At 47.1% G+C, this 14,790-nt stretch overlaps 1 protein-coding gene across 1 annotated transcript; it reads left to right on the top strand.

Moving 5' to 3' along the window:
- The first annotated feature begins 583 nt into the window (after nt 1–583).
- On the top strand, nt 584–7,027 carry GPX7 (glutathione peroxidase 7). The gene is made up of 3 exons (XM_082676855.1): nt 584–764; nt 4,500–4,761; nt 6,224–7,027. Exons 1-3 carry the CDS (start codon nt 630–632, stop codon nt 6,385–6,387), a joined length of 561 nt encoding a protein of 186 aa, XP_082532981.1. The 5' UTR covers nt 584–629; the 3' UTR covers nt 6,388–7,027.
- The last annotated feature ends 7,763 nt before the right edge of the window (nt 7,028–14,790 follow it).

Raw genomic sequence — 14,790 nt, 5'->3', positions numbered from 1 at the left:
CTCCCACATAAACACCCTTTACTGCAATCTCCGTCTCAGAATCTGCTTCCCAGGAACCCAACCTGAAATAGACCCTCTCTCTTCTCTTCTCTTCTGTCTCATCCCTTTCAGGGGACGTCCATTCATTCACCTAAAGTTCGTAGGCACCATTCAGCTGACAAAAAAGTTTCACATCCATTTTTCTATTACTCTCATTCTGTACTGTCTAGGTGCATCAGGAAGGCAACAGATGGAGAAACTGGGGCCCAGAGAGGCGCAGCGACCAGCCTAAGGGCACTGCACTAATTAAAAACTAGCTAAGCTCCCAGATGCAGTTTTCCACCTCCCTTTCCCTACCTAGTCGCTGCATCCTGAAGCAAGAGGGAGCCTCATTGAAACGAATTCCGGTCTCAGTGGGCAGAATCCTGAAACCACGGCTCTAGGGTCCGGAAAGGGGCGCGGAGTCCAACGCTTCCGCAGTACAGGTGGGGAGACTGAGGTCCAGAGCCCGGCTGTCCACCGCCCGCGGAGAAGGGGGCGCGTCCTGCCCGGCTGGCCGCTTGGAGCCGGGGCCGCCTCCTCCCGCCCCCCGCGCCCGTGACCCCAGCCCTGCCTTTGCCTTTGCCACGCCGCCTGCTCGGGAGCGAGTCATGGTGGCGGGACTGGCGGCAGCATGGCTGCTCCTGGCGGCTGCGGCCTGCGCGCAGCGGGAGCAGGACTTCTACGACTTCAAGGCGGTCAACATCCGGGGCAAGTTGGTGTCTCTGGAGAAGTACCGCGGCTCGGTGAGTGTCCGCCCGCCGGGCCTCGGCGCCATCCAGCCGGGGCCTGACGGGGGCGCGCGGCGCCCGGGACCCTGCCGGGTGTGGCTCCGAGGGGCTCTGGCCGCCCGGCCACCCTGCCCTGGCTCCCCACCCCCACCCAGACATCCCGCCGGGCGCGGCGCCCCCAGATCCTGCGCCGGGTCTGTCCCTCGACTACGTGGCATGGCCCGGCGCGCGGTGAAACCCGAAACTCTCGCTGCCGGCGCCGATTTCCCTCCCAGCGATTTTGGGCAGCGGGGCCCAGCCTCTCACACACTGATCTAAAAAGTAACCCTAGCATCCTAGGGCCTTTGTCTCTCCCATCCCCAGTTTCCACGTTCGGAACAGAGGGAGTTGGTGATAATCAGTCCAGTGAGAACATTGTGGAAATGAAAGCTCGGTGCAGAGGGAGTTACCATTTCAGACACACGGGGACCTTACACAGATCATCCTTTAGAGAGTAGTACACTAAGTCCCAGAGAGGGAAGGTCGCACAGCGCTAGAAAGCACGGAGCCTGGAGGAGAACCGCTTATCCATCCGTGGCCTACTCAAGGCAAACTTTTTAGCTGGGAGCTCAGGCTGAGATTTAAGTGTCATCCAGTGTAACTGCTACCTCCTTACCGAGAGGGAGTCTCAGCTCAGAGAGGACTTGAGAGAGGAAGTGTGCCTGGGTGAGTCTTTGAAACAAGAGTGAGTTTTAGTGAGACCAAGAAGAGCACTCCAGGCAAAGAGAACTGTCAAATGCCAAGACTCCGAACTAAACAGTAAGAATGGTGATGCTGGTGGGGAGGTCTTCAAGCAGTTGTGCTTGAAGGAGCATAAAGCATGAGGGTGAAAGATGAGGCTGAAGAGGGTAGGGAGGGACCAAGAGGGGCCTTGAACGCTACCTTCAGAGACCGAAATGTTGCACTGTGTGTAATGAAGAGCCCTCCAAGTTCACTTCTCAAGGTGGACCTCAGGCTGTGGTGTGGAAAGGGTGGGGAGTTGGTTTCTAATGGACAGGGAGGCCCAGCATCTGGATTTGGATGGACCACACACACACACACACACACACACACACACACACACACACACACAAACGGCGGTTAGCATTCTCCTCCCAGGAGCAAGGCCATCCTTAGTGAAGAAAGTACTCTCTAAGCCTTGGAATTCTCAGTTATCCTGGGAGTACTGGGTATAGTAGTCCTTGTCCTGATTGCCCCCCGCCCCAAGGTATTGTGAGTTTCAAATGAGGTGACAATGTGGAAGCACTTGGTAGAGTGCTTGCTCTGTGCTTGTGTTTGTGGGGCCCCAGCAGGAACCTCATCCAGGACTCGGGGCAAAGGGCCAGTAAGAGCAGGGCCCATTGCCATTCAGGCCTTCCCTTCCCTCTGGAGCAGCTCACCAGAGAGCCCCAGGTTTAGCACTTGACCAGCTCTGCTACTCATTAATTCATTATTTATTGTTGAGCACCTACTGTATACTAAGTACTGTGCCAGCTCTGTGGATACAACGGTGAACAAAACAGCTAAGTTTCCCCTTTAACAGAGCTTATATGCGGTGGAGAGGAGAAAGGCAATAAACAAGGAACGGAGAAATGAACAATGTAATTCCTAATAGTAATAGATGCTAAGAAAAAAACAGACAAAGGCTGTTTGCTTTGAGAAGTAATAAGGCATCCAGGATGTGAGGAACAGAAATCCTGGAGAAAAATTACCTGGAAAGTAGTCCCAGAATTCTGAGTGTTTTCATCCTCTAGGTCACTGGTAGATCCTAAAAAGCATTGGAGCGAGAGGCCTAGAAATCAATCAGAAAGAAACTGAAAAAAAAAAAAAAAAACGAAGTCACACACCTTCTACGAGGTGGAGTTAGAATTTGAACCTGGGCAGTCCAGTTCCAGAGCCCATGTCTTAATTTCCAGCTTATTTCCAACTTTAGAAATAGGATTTCCCTCCTTCCAAAAGTATGGGCAGACACACAAGATGTAGGTTAGAAATAAACAACCTTTAATGCTCTCAATGCCCAAGAATCCAGTAAAGAAGAAAGAGGAAGACCTCTAACTAGTGAAGGGAACTAAGAGTCCCAGTTTCTCACCACCAGAGGCGCAATATGGCATATGCTGACAAAATGGGGGAGGTTGTTCTAACAGCCTGTGGCCCCAAGGAATGGGTGAGGGAGATGCAGCACAGTGGTTCTCATCGCCTAGCTCAGTGGTTCTCAGCTGGTGGTGATCTTTTTCCCCAGGGGACATTCGGCAATGTCTGTAGACATTTTTGATTGTTAAGACTAGGCGTCTAGTGGGTGGAGGCCAGGGACGCTATTAAACATTCTACAATGAACAGGACAGCTACCTCACAACAAAGATTATCCAGTCCCAAGTGTCAGTAGTGCTGAGGTCTAGAAACCCTGTCCAACCTCAGCAGTCTGTGCCCGAGCATGTCCAGTGCCCCAGGCTGCCCCTGGAAGGTGGCCCTCTTTATGGAGCCAGCTGGTATAATCCTGCCTCTTCTAAAAAGTGGCCAGGACTTCCCTGGTGGTGCAGTGGTTAAGAATCCGCCTGCCAGTGCAGGGGACACAGATTCTATCCCTGGTCCGGGAAGATCCCACATGCCGCGGAGTAAATAAGCCTGTGAGCCACAACTACTGAGCCTGCATGCTGCAACTACTGAAGCCTGCGTGCCTAGAGCCCGTGCTCCGCAACAAGAGAAGCCACAGCAATAAGAAGCCTACGCACCGCAGCAAAGAGTAGCCCCCACTCGCTGCAACTAGAGAAAGCCCACGCATAGCAACAAAGACCCAACGCAGCCAAAAATCAATCAATCAATAAATAAAATTTTTAAAAAAATAATAAAATAAAATAATAAAATAAGAAGTGGCCAGAGAGATAGGGCTTGGCTACCTAAACACAGGGTGAGAATTTAAATCCTTTAATAATATATAACTAGAAGCTAAAAACATAGCATTGGTGCCAAAATTGTAACTGCAGTAATATAATCAAGTTCCATCAGCCAGATTTATATTTATCACCGAACGGCAATAAATAAATATATTATAAGGCAATCATAAATTTAAGGGTTAGTCTAGTGATAGAAGAAAGTGGTATTTGTTTGCTGGAGGGAGAGGGGCAAAAAGGGATTGCCCTGAGGTTCTTCGGATCCTTTTATCAAGAAAACCATGTCTGTCTATGTACCCATTCAGGTGATCATATATATGTGCACACTTACTTATTCATTCAGCACATACTTTCTGAGACTTTTCCATGTGTCAGGCCCAGTAATGAAGTGAACATAGCTCCTGCCCTCAGTGGGTTCACATTCTAGAAGGAAGACCAACACATGTATAGGCAACTACAGTGTAGAATGATGAGTGCTAGTTGACTGAGCCAGAAATTGAACCCAGGTCTGCCTTTTCTCTCTCCTGTATCACCTCCTGATGTGCGTTCACCAGTATGTGTGCCTCTCTCTGTGATGGTGTTCTGTGTGTTTGTGGGCATGTGTGATGTGTGCTAATGTATCTTTGTGTCGAGGGGCACAGGCATACCCATTCATGTGTATTGTGTACTTATTCTCATGAATGTTTATGTATGTGTTTCACACGTCTGTAAGACCCTGCATGTTTATGAGAGAGAGCATTAATTGTTGAGGGGGCATCACATACGTGGGCATGTCAGGCCATGTACAAGTGTGTGCCTCTTCACTGGTTTGTGTATGTGTCTGGGTTTTGCTTTTGCCACCCAGGTGTCCCTGGTGGTGAACGTGGCTAGCGAGTGTGGCTTCACAGACCAGCACTACCGGGCCCTGCAAGAGCTACAGCGGGACCTGGGACCTCACCACTTCAACGTGCTTGCCTTTCCCTGCAACCAGTTTGGCCAGCAGGAGCCCAACAGCAACAAGGAGATTGAGAACTTTGCCCGCCACACCTACAGTGTCTCTTTCCCCATGTTTAGCAAGATCACAGTCACCGGCACTGGTGCCCACCCTGCCTTCAAGTACCTGATCCGTGAGTCCTGAGCCTTTCCCTCACCTTCCTTCAGCTCCCTGGGCAGCAGAAGCTACTGGCTGGCTGGGTGACCTGGGGCCCCTTAGACCCACACAGGCGGGTTGATGGTCTGTTCTAGCACTAATCTTTGAGGATGAACTGAGGAGTATTCCTGCTTAAGAATATCTCCGCCCCTGCTGCCTTGCAGTTCTCCCTCAGAGTCACTCTTGCAGACTTCTCTGGGCTCCTGTTTCCATCTGCAGTGGCTCCTAGAAGGAGACTGGACCCTCAGATTTTAGTCAGTGTGAATTAGTTGAGCTTATGGACTTAGCTGCAGGCAGGGGATGCCACATGCCTGGAGAAGGCCGGCCCATATCTCCTGTCCTGAGTCAGAGGCAAATTGTGTAGGCCACAGGAGAGAAATCTTCTGAGCTAAAATATCAGATCTTGGGAATTCCCGGGCAGTGCAGCAGTTAGGACTCGGCGCTTCCACTACCCGGCCTGGGTTCAGTTGCTGGTTGGGAAACTAAGATCCCAAGCAAGCTGTGTGGCGCAGCCATAAAAAGAAACAAACAGATCTTAATATTTGAGAAATAGATTCCTTCCGCAGAAGCCTCAGAACCACAAAATGGGGTCATTAGCCAAGCTTGTCATTAAGTACTGTTTCCTTTCTCAGGCCTCTCTCTTCCTTTGGGGGCTCCATTTTTGCCTTCTCCCACCTCCTATTCCATGCTTCTGGTTGCCTTCATATCCCTCACTACCACCCCCCAACCCCCCCCACCCCCCGCCAATCCATTCACCTGGAAGAGTAAATAACAAACAACAGTGTAGCAAACAAAAGGTCCCTTACTGAGGCAATTTGAATTTTGCTTTGTGGGTCAATCCTAATATTTGTTTTTTTTCCCCTGTGTGTTTTTATTAGTTCCTTCTCAGTTCCCATAGTTATAGATCAAACCTGGCTGTGCTTTAGAAGCACCTGGGGACCTCTTAAAAATGCATTAGCCTGAGACCTACTGAAGCAGAGCCCAAGAATCTGTTTATATTAACCCCCCTCCTCCACCACCACCACCACCACCATGATTCAGATGCAGAGAGTCCATGGACTAACATTTGGAAACCATTGAGATTTAATCAGAAAATAGGATATAGACTGTGTAGTAGTTTGAGGTCATTAATAAAGGAAGGTCTGATGTTGCCTTACCCAGCACTTCACAGAATCATAGAGCAGTAGTTCTCAACCTGGGCACCAGATTGCAATCTCCTGGAAAGCTTTTGAAAAATACTGATGCCTGAGTCTCACCCCCAGATATTCTTACTTAAGTGGTCTGGGGGTATGAACTGGGCATCAGGATTTTTAAAAGCTCTCCAGTTCATTCTAACTAATAGAACCACTACTTCAAGGGAGGGATGGACACCAATAGTGGGATTCCAGGAGAGGGGACACAGGGAAGCACACTTTGCTCTCCTTCTTCCTTTGCTCTAGAGACTTCTGGAAAGGAGCCCACCTGGAACTTCTGGAAGTACCTAGTGGCCCCAGATGGAAAGGTGATAGGGGCTTGGGACCCAACCATGTCGGTGGAGGAGTTAAGGCCCCAGATTACAGCGCTTGTGAGGAAGCTCATCCTGAAGAAACGAGAAGACTTATAACTACTTTCCCTCCTCTCCCACTGTCCCCTCCCCTCACTGTTCACCAAGTGACTGTTCACTCAGTGTTCACTGAGTGACCAAAGCAAACTCAAATGGTGCTACAAGGGAGAGACTACTGACTCTCCTTCCTCCACTCTTATCCCACCTACCCCATCACTCCTGTCTGGGGAAAATTCTAGTAGTTTGATTATTTGAATCTTAGAGCAACCTGTAAGAACCCCTGACCAGTGACAGCTCTTGACCAATGACTCAACAACCAATAAGAACCTCTGGCCCCTGAAAACATGTGGCAAATAGAGGTACAAGCAATAATCTCCTACCTGTTATGAACTCTCTAAAATGAGGCCAATTCCTGCCTCACAGGGCTGTTGTGAGATTGAGGATGAAAGGCCTACGAAAGTGCCTAGGGCAGTGCCAGGTAACTAGGAGGCGTTCAATAAATGTTTTTTGCATATGAACCAAAAAATAAGTTGTGATCAATAAAAACTTGAACCCAACATGAATTTCCAGCCATGAGAATCCAGGCCAAACATTTGTTGTTGTTGTTGCTGTTGTTATTGTTTTCCTATGTATTTTTTTCAATTACAAAATTAATACAAATTCATTGTAAAATAAGATGATACAAAATAAAAATGAAACTATCGCCCTCATTTCCTATATGGTCACTCCCTGGAGGTAAACACTGTTCGCAATTTGGTACCAAGTCTTCCCAGGCTTTTTTTATCAAGCCTATCATTATTGCCCAATAAGCATTCACTGACCAAAAGTACACTACAATTACAAACAGGCAAAGGATAAGAACAGATAATTCACAGAAAAATAGAGACGGATAATGAGGATATGAAAAGATGTTCAGCCTCATTCAAGTTGGAAAGATTTTGTTAAATGATAATACCTGTCATTGGTGAGGATGTGGGGAAATGGGCATTCACATAAGCTGTCAGTGGGACAACAAACTGGCACAGCTTTTTAGAGGATGACTTGTCAATATCTTTTAAAACAAAATGTTTATATGCTTTGATCCACCATTTCTCCTTTTAAAAGACTCCCAAACTGTGCGAATATGTGTGTACAATAATATGTATGTACATTGTTCATAATGGTGAAAATTCGATGCAATCCTTGTGTCCATCAGTATGGTTTGGTAACAAATTATGGTACAAATCCAAATGATAATAATAACTAATACAGGGCTTCCCTGGTGGGGCAGTGATTAAGAATCCGCCTGCCAATGCAGGGGACACAGGTTCAAGCCCTGGTCCAGGAAGATCCCACATGCCGCGGAGCAATTAAGCCCGTGCGCCACAACTACTGAGCCTGCGCTCTACAGCCCGCGAGCCACAACTGCTGAGCCCACGTGCCACAACTACCGAAGCCTGTGCACCTAGAGCCCGTGCTCCACAACAAGAGAAGCCACTGCAATGAGAAGCCCGCACACCACAACAAAGAGTAGCCCCCACTCGCCACAACTAGAGAAAGCCTGTGCACAGAAACGAAGACCCAACACAGCCAAAAATAAATAAATAAAATAAATATTTTTAAAAAGGGAAATAATAAAAAATATATTAAAATAATAATAATAGTTATTCAAATGAATGAATTAATTTCTATGCTACCATAGAAAGTTGTCCAAAAGTGAAAAAATGGCAAATTGTAATGAACACATGCACACACAAGAAAACATCCAGTACCAACAAGAATAATATTTTTATTGAAAATTTACAATGTTAAGTGTGAAAGAGAGAGGGAGGGAAGGAGGGAGGGAGGGATGTAGACCAAACTATTAATGGTGGCTGTCCGTGAGGGCGTGGGGTGGGATAACAGGAGTCATTCACTTTCTTTGTTAAGTATTTTTGTAATGTTTGAATTTTGTGTGTAAAAATACGTATTTCACTTTTATATAAATATAGAAAAGAGGTGATGAGCAGAGTCACTGATAGATAATTTATCGGCCAATGAGAATTTCATGTCTACTTCTCCCAAAGTCACTCTTCTAGAAGAAGGAAACTCAGATTCAAGTCTTGGCTGTGCCCTTGACTCACAGACTGAGCAAATTGTTCCCTCTCTGCTGTCTTCCATTTTCCCACTGGACAGTGAAAGGGTTGAACTGTGCTCAAAGCCTCCCTTAATGATCCTTCCCAAAAGCTGCAAGAGTAAATGAAGGCTTTCTGTGGGCTGACCACATACCACCCTGTGGTGGCCTCCAGCCTGTCCTAACACACCCTCCTCCAAGCTCTGGCTCTGCACGTGGTCATTTCCGCGTGTGTGCAGGTGCACACACACACACACACACACACACAGTGAAATCCAGCTATCACAGAAATTTTTGTGATGAACAACTCAGAACCACATTCTCAATGGACATCTCTCTGACCTCACCCTACTTGACCTGTCAGCCGCTTCTGACATTGCTGATTGTATGACTCTTCTCCCTGACACATTCTCTTCCCTTCTTAGTTTTCCTGCCCCTGTCTTCTCTTGGTTTTCCCCCATCTCTCTGAGTGCTCCTTCCTTCTCAATGTCTGTCCATGACTCTTCCTCCTCTGCCCACTCCTTCCCTGTTGGTCTTCCTTAGGCTTCTAGGCGGGTCCCTTTTCTCACTTCATATACTCTTCCACAACCATCTCATTTTTTCTCATGGTTTTGACCACCGTCTACATCCTGATGATACCTAAATCTCTACCTTGTATCTATGCTGGACTCATACCCACTTGCCTACTGGGCATGACTAGAGGCACCTCAATTCAGGGTCTCCAGAACTAAACTCATCACCTCTCCTTGACACACTTGCTGTCCGTTATCCCCAGCCTTCACAAACCCCCTAAGCCTTTCCTTCCACACACCACTCACTCACTCACTCACCACATTCTCATTGTTTAAGTAACTGCCTTCCTTTCTCTCCTCAGCACAGTGCTTGGCCCTTAGCAGATTAAATTTAATTATATGGGAAGCATTTTGAGCACTGGCTCCATGCTGTCCCTGCCTAGACCCTATCTGGAAAACCAAAGACAAGCAAACAGTTCCCCCCAGCAGTTTAGAGTCCAGCTGAGGATGTTGCACTCCAAATTAGACCTTCATTCCTAGGCTTTATCAGCTTTCTGCTGTTCCCAAGTCCCTTCTAACGTGCAAGAGTCCTCCCAGGAAAAATCTCATTTTATGTTGTTATCAACTGTTACCTCAGTCATTGGTTAAGCAATATCTGCTAACAACTTAGTTTTAAATTAATCCCTCGGTAATCATCTAACACTTGAATAGTTAATATTTGATTTTTCTACTGATGCCTTAATTATCTTCTAACACTTATAAGCCAAAAAAAATTTTTTTTAACAAGGCTGCATCTGACATTAATTAATTAATTTATTTTTGCTGTGTTGGGTCTTCGTTTCTGTGCGAGGGCTTTCTCTAGTTGTGGCAAGCGGGGGCCACCCTTCATCGCGGTGCGCAGGCCTCTCACTATCGCGGCCTCTCTTGTTGCGGAGCACAGGCTCCAGACGCGCAGGCTCAGTAGTTGTGGCTCACGGACCTAGTTGCTCCGCGGCATGTGGGATCCTCCCAGACCAGGGCTCGAACCCGTGTTCCCTGCATTAGCAGGCAGATTCTCAACCACTGTGCCACCAGGGAAGCCCCTACGCCAAATATTTTATTTATTAGGTTATGTCTTAGCACTTAGCAGTTTAGCTATTTGCTAACACTTAATTATTAATCAATATTTTAGTTGTCTGCTTAAATCATATTACCGATCACTAAGCTCTCTGCTATTAGTTTAGAGGTGATAAGCAAGCCTGGGACCACCAGTTAGGAGTTTGGAGAAGGGCTCATTTCTGGCTGCCGATACGATAATAGCCTCTGTCTTTTGTTGAGCTCTCGTTTCACCCTCAGATGATTCTCATTCACTATCAACTGGTCCTAGGTCCTCAAAGAGAGGGTGGACCCATCCTAATTGCTTATTTATTTCTCTGAGCTGGTCTGGAGTGTGGAGGGAGGAGAGCGTGACTATGAGGGGAATCTCTGGAAAATTATGGTTGGAAGGGACTTTCATTCATCAACAAATATTTCTTGAGCACTGCCTATGTGTCAAGTTCTGCATTAGGTTCTAGGGATATATCAGTGAACAAAACACCCACGTTCCCAGCTGTCATGGTGCTCAGAGAATAGTGGGAAATAGTGGGAAACATTAAACAAATAATTACACCAATTATTATACAATTACAATTATGATAAGCACCAGGAAGAAGTACAAGGAACCATGAGCATGTATAAAAGTGGCATTGGACATATGCTGGAGTGCTGTGGAGGCTTCCATGAGAAATGACATTTAAGCTGAGAGCTGAAATTTTAATAAGAGTTAGGGCAGGGCTTCCCTGGTGGCGCAGTGGTTGAGAGTCCGCCTGCCGATGCATGGGACACAGGTTCGTGCCCCGGTCCGGGAAGATCCCACATGCCGTGGAGCGGCTGGGCCCGTGAGCCATGGCCGCTGAGTCTGCGCGTCCGGAGCCTGTGCTCCGCAACGGGAGAGGCCACAACAGTGAGAGGCCCGCGTACCGAAAAAAAAAAAACAGTTAGGGCAAAGAAGTAGAGTGGAGGGTTTGTAAACAGAAGCAGTGGCTGGAGCAAAGACCCTAATGAGGGAAGATGCTCAACAGAATGGAGCCAGTGCTGCTTGGAGCGAAGTGATAGGGAGAAGGGTCAGAGAGGTAGGCAGGGGCCAGATCATTCAAGGTCTTGTGGGATCCAGGTGAGAAATGATAGTGACTTGACTTAGCATCACAGAGTCTGTCTTCAGTCCCAAACCTGAAGGTCAGAAATAAACCCTTGGCGCAGAGGCAGACACTGAACTACAGATAGGAGAAGTAGATGGCTCTGGGGCTACCAGGAGCACCGGTCAGCATGGAGACACCTGTGGAAGGCAGGCCGATCTGAAACCTCCCAGCTCCAGCAGGGCCAGCCTGGTGTTTGCTGGAGGGAATTGCTGAAGCTTGGTTAGCTACAAATCACCAAGCTGCTTGCATAGATTCCTGGGCCCCAGAGGGATTACATTGCAGGTGGTCAATAGGCTACATTTCAAGACAGAAACACTGCCTTGGGTATAACAAAAAAAAAAACTCTGCAGCTTCCTCTCCTCCCCACATCTCCTTCAGTCCCTACATCTTAGCCCTTACCTGTGACTTTTTTTTTTTTTTTTTTTTTTTTTCTGTACGCGGGCCTCTCACTGTTGTGGCCTCTCCCGTTGCAGAGCACAGGCTCCGGACGCGCAGGCTCAGCGGCCATGGCTCACAGGCCCAGCCGCTCCGCAGCAGGTGGGATCTTCCCAGATCGGGGCACGAACCCGTGTCCCCTGCATCGGCAGGCGGACTCTCAACCACTGCGCCACCAGGGAAGCCCTTACCTGTGACTTTTACCACTTTGTGTCAGGATAGAGATTTGGCAGCTGTAACAAGAACCCAAAGTAAACACAGTCTCAAAAAAAGTAGAAGTTTTTTCTATACCATGTAAAACTTGGACCTTTACCTGCTCCATGAATTAGTCAGGGGCCCGGGCTTATGGCTCTGGCATCCCTAGGACGTTGTCATCAGCCGCATGACCCAAGACAGCTGATCACCTCACCCCATGCCTTTAAGGGCATGACTACATCACATTCTACAAGTCAGAAGAACTTAGTCTATAGCCATACCCAGACATAATTTACTTTCACTAGGAAATAAAGTTTTTATTCTGTATGGCCATGTGCCCATATGAAAATTGAGTTCCATTAACATAAAAGAAGGGGAGAACAGATGTTGCAGGGGTCAGGGACAAATAGACATCTCTGCGCTATATCTTAACATTTTTCAAATCTCTCTCCTCTCCTTTTTCCTGCTACGACTATCCTAACTCAGGATTTATCATCTTTCTGGCTCATATCCTTGGCCCCAATTCCCTCCTTCAATCCATCCTTCGTGTCACAAGCTGAATGCAGACCTGAGCATATCACCTCTCTGCTTCAGTGTGCCCCCCAACCCTTAACCTTGGAATAAAGGCTTGGTTCTTTAAACTGTCATTCAAAGCCCTTGTGCCTCATCCTCCTCAATTTCTCACCTTCGGTGTTGCTACAGCACCAAACTGCTTGCTATATTCTCTCTCATTTCTTCCTCCCATTGCACAGGTAGAAATTCTCTTCCTTTCCCTCATATTGCTGTGCACCTTATCTCTGTTGTGTTCTTTGAACGTAAGAAATGTCTGGTCCATAGTAGGTGTTCAAAAGTCATATATTGACTGACTACCTCATTGTCATCATCTATGTCTGTTTCTAAGTGTCCTAAAGACTGTCTCAGCCCCTGCATCAGCTAGGTTCCCCGTAAAAGGCTCAAATCCTCCCGTGGAAGGGGTGACCAATCTCAGTAAGATGGGAAAGCCCAATCAGAAGGCCCCTTCTTCTAATCTCTTGGAATATGAGTGCTCCCTTCTGAGCACATGACCCATTGCGCCCTTCTGATCATGCTCCAGAGGGGGTCCCAGGGCCACAATCGTCCCTGGTGTTAGTGATGATGGCATAGGAAAAACTTATATTTTAAAAATTACTCGTTCTTCATATGACATTCAAATTTAACCAGCTGTCTTGCATCTTATCTGGCAACACTAATCCAGGGTTGAATACCATGCAGTAGGAAGTTGAACTAGATAGCCTCTAGGATCCTTTCAACTCTAGGAAACAAAAATTCTAACTCTTCTGATTCACCTTGTAACTCCCAATGAAAGCAGAAACTCAGGATTAAAGTCAAAGAGCTAAGAACATAGTTAATAGGCTAATCAACAGAACAAATGACAATGTCCCCTTACTAGATGTGTAACATTGGGACAGTCACTTAATCTACCTCAACCTCTATTGCTTCATCTAGCCAATAAAAGGATTTTACCTAATAAATGCTGGGCACTGTGTTAGACACTTCTGTCTATGTGCTGTCTCCCCTGGAATGTTCAGACAAACTAATGTGTGAAAAGGCTCTTTTTTTTTTTTTTTTTTTGCAGTATGCGGGCCTCTCACTGTTGTGGCCTCTCCCATTGCGGAGCACAGGCTCCGGACGCGCAGGCTCAGCGGCCATGGCTCACGGGCCCAGCCGCTCCGCGGCATGTGGGATCTTCCCGGACCGGGGCACGAACCCGTGTCCCCTGCATCGGCAGGCGGACTCTCAACCACTGCACCACCAGGGAAGCCCGAAAAGGCCCTTTGTAAGTGGAAGTGGGCTGTAACAAATGTGAAACAGTATTAGGATTAGTGTAGCATCTATCTCTAGCTGATTTCCTTTACTGAAACCTTCAGGGGAAAGAAGTTTCCCTAGTTTGGTCATATTGTAGGGGAAAAACATTGTCTAGGACTCTAGTGCCTAGAGCAGTGATTCTTAACTAAGGGTGATTTTGCTCACCAGGGGACATTTGGCAATGTCTGGAGACATTTTGGTTGTCACAACTGGGTAATGGGTACTACTGGCATCTAGAGGGTAGAAGCCGGGGATGCTGCTAAACATCCTACAGTATAAGGACTGTCCCCTACAACAAAGAATTACCCGGCCTAACATGTCAGTAGGCTGAGCAGTCATGGTCAAGAGTCTACCAAGCAGAATTTATATCCCAGCTCTACCACTTAGCCACTGGGCGACTCATGGACTTTACCTCTCTGTGCCTCAGTGTCCTCTTCTGGGACATCTGGGATATTAATAGCACTTACCTCATAGACCTATTTTGATGATTAAATAAAAATACACCCATAAAGCACTGGAGTATCTGGTCCATAGTAAACATTCTGTAAATGATAGTTCTTCTTATAGTTATTTAAGTATTACTGTCCCCTCTTAAAAGATAGGAAATTGAGACTCAGAGAGGGGAACAGACTTGCCCAAGGTCAAGAGAAAAAGCAATTCTAGTCATGGGGTTGACAAACGTCACCAAGAATCTTCTGTAAACAAAGGCTGCAGTTTTCTTGTGTGTGGACCTAACATGAGACACCATCCTTGCACTCAGCAAAGTGGAAGGAAAAGGAGAACTAACCTTTACTGAGTGCTCACATAACCTATATCTCATCTCTTAAGGTAGGTATTATGATTTCCATTGTACAGATATGACTAAGTGAGAAGTCTAAAGTCTCCCAGCAAGTCAATTGCCAAGTAGCAATTGAAATCCAGGCTGACCCAGTACCAAAGCCCCTGCCTCTCTCTCTGTTCTCTGCTCCCTAGACTCTGGTAACACTCCAGCAGGGACAGGGAGGATTTATGGTTGGAGATTTTGATTCTGGGAGAAGGCCGTTCAATCCAGGGTGCAGCAGTCTTGGAGTAAATTGCAGAAGTGGCTGATCTCAGACTGAAAAAAAACTGTGAATATGAAAAATGCTTAATAACAAATAAAGTGCTGGACTCATGTTGAGACCAAAGA

This window comes from Grampus griseus (assembly GCF_964374135.1).
Source record: "Grampus griseus genome assembly, chromosome: 1".
NCBI lineage: Eukaryota > Metazoa > Chordata > Mammalia > Artiodactyla > Delphinidae > Grampus > Grampus griseus.
The sequence above is the reverse complement of the archived record's forward strand: the minus strand, read 5'-3'. Positions and strand labels throughout refer to the sequence as shown.

What these genes read in the sequence shown, in the direction of transcription:
- GPX7 (XM_082676855.1), top strand. Translation starts at nt 630, where the DNA reads ATGGTGGCGGGACTGGCGGCAGCATGGCTGCTCCTGGCGGCTGCGGCC. An exon ending in TGGAGAAGTACCGCGGCTCG is followed by an intron (nt 765 to 4,499) that starts GTGAGTGTCCGC and finishes TTTGCCACCCAG; the next exon opens with GTGTCCCTGGTGGTGAACGT. An exon ending in TGCCTTCAAGTACCTGATCC is followed by an intron (nt 4,762 to 6,223) that starts GTGAGTCCTGAG and finishes CCTTTGCTCTAG; the next exon opens with AGACTTCTGGAAAGGAGCCC.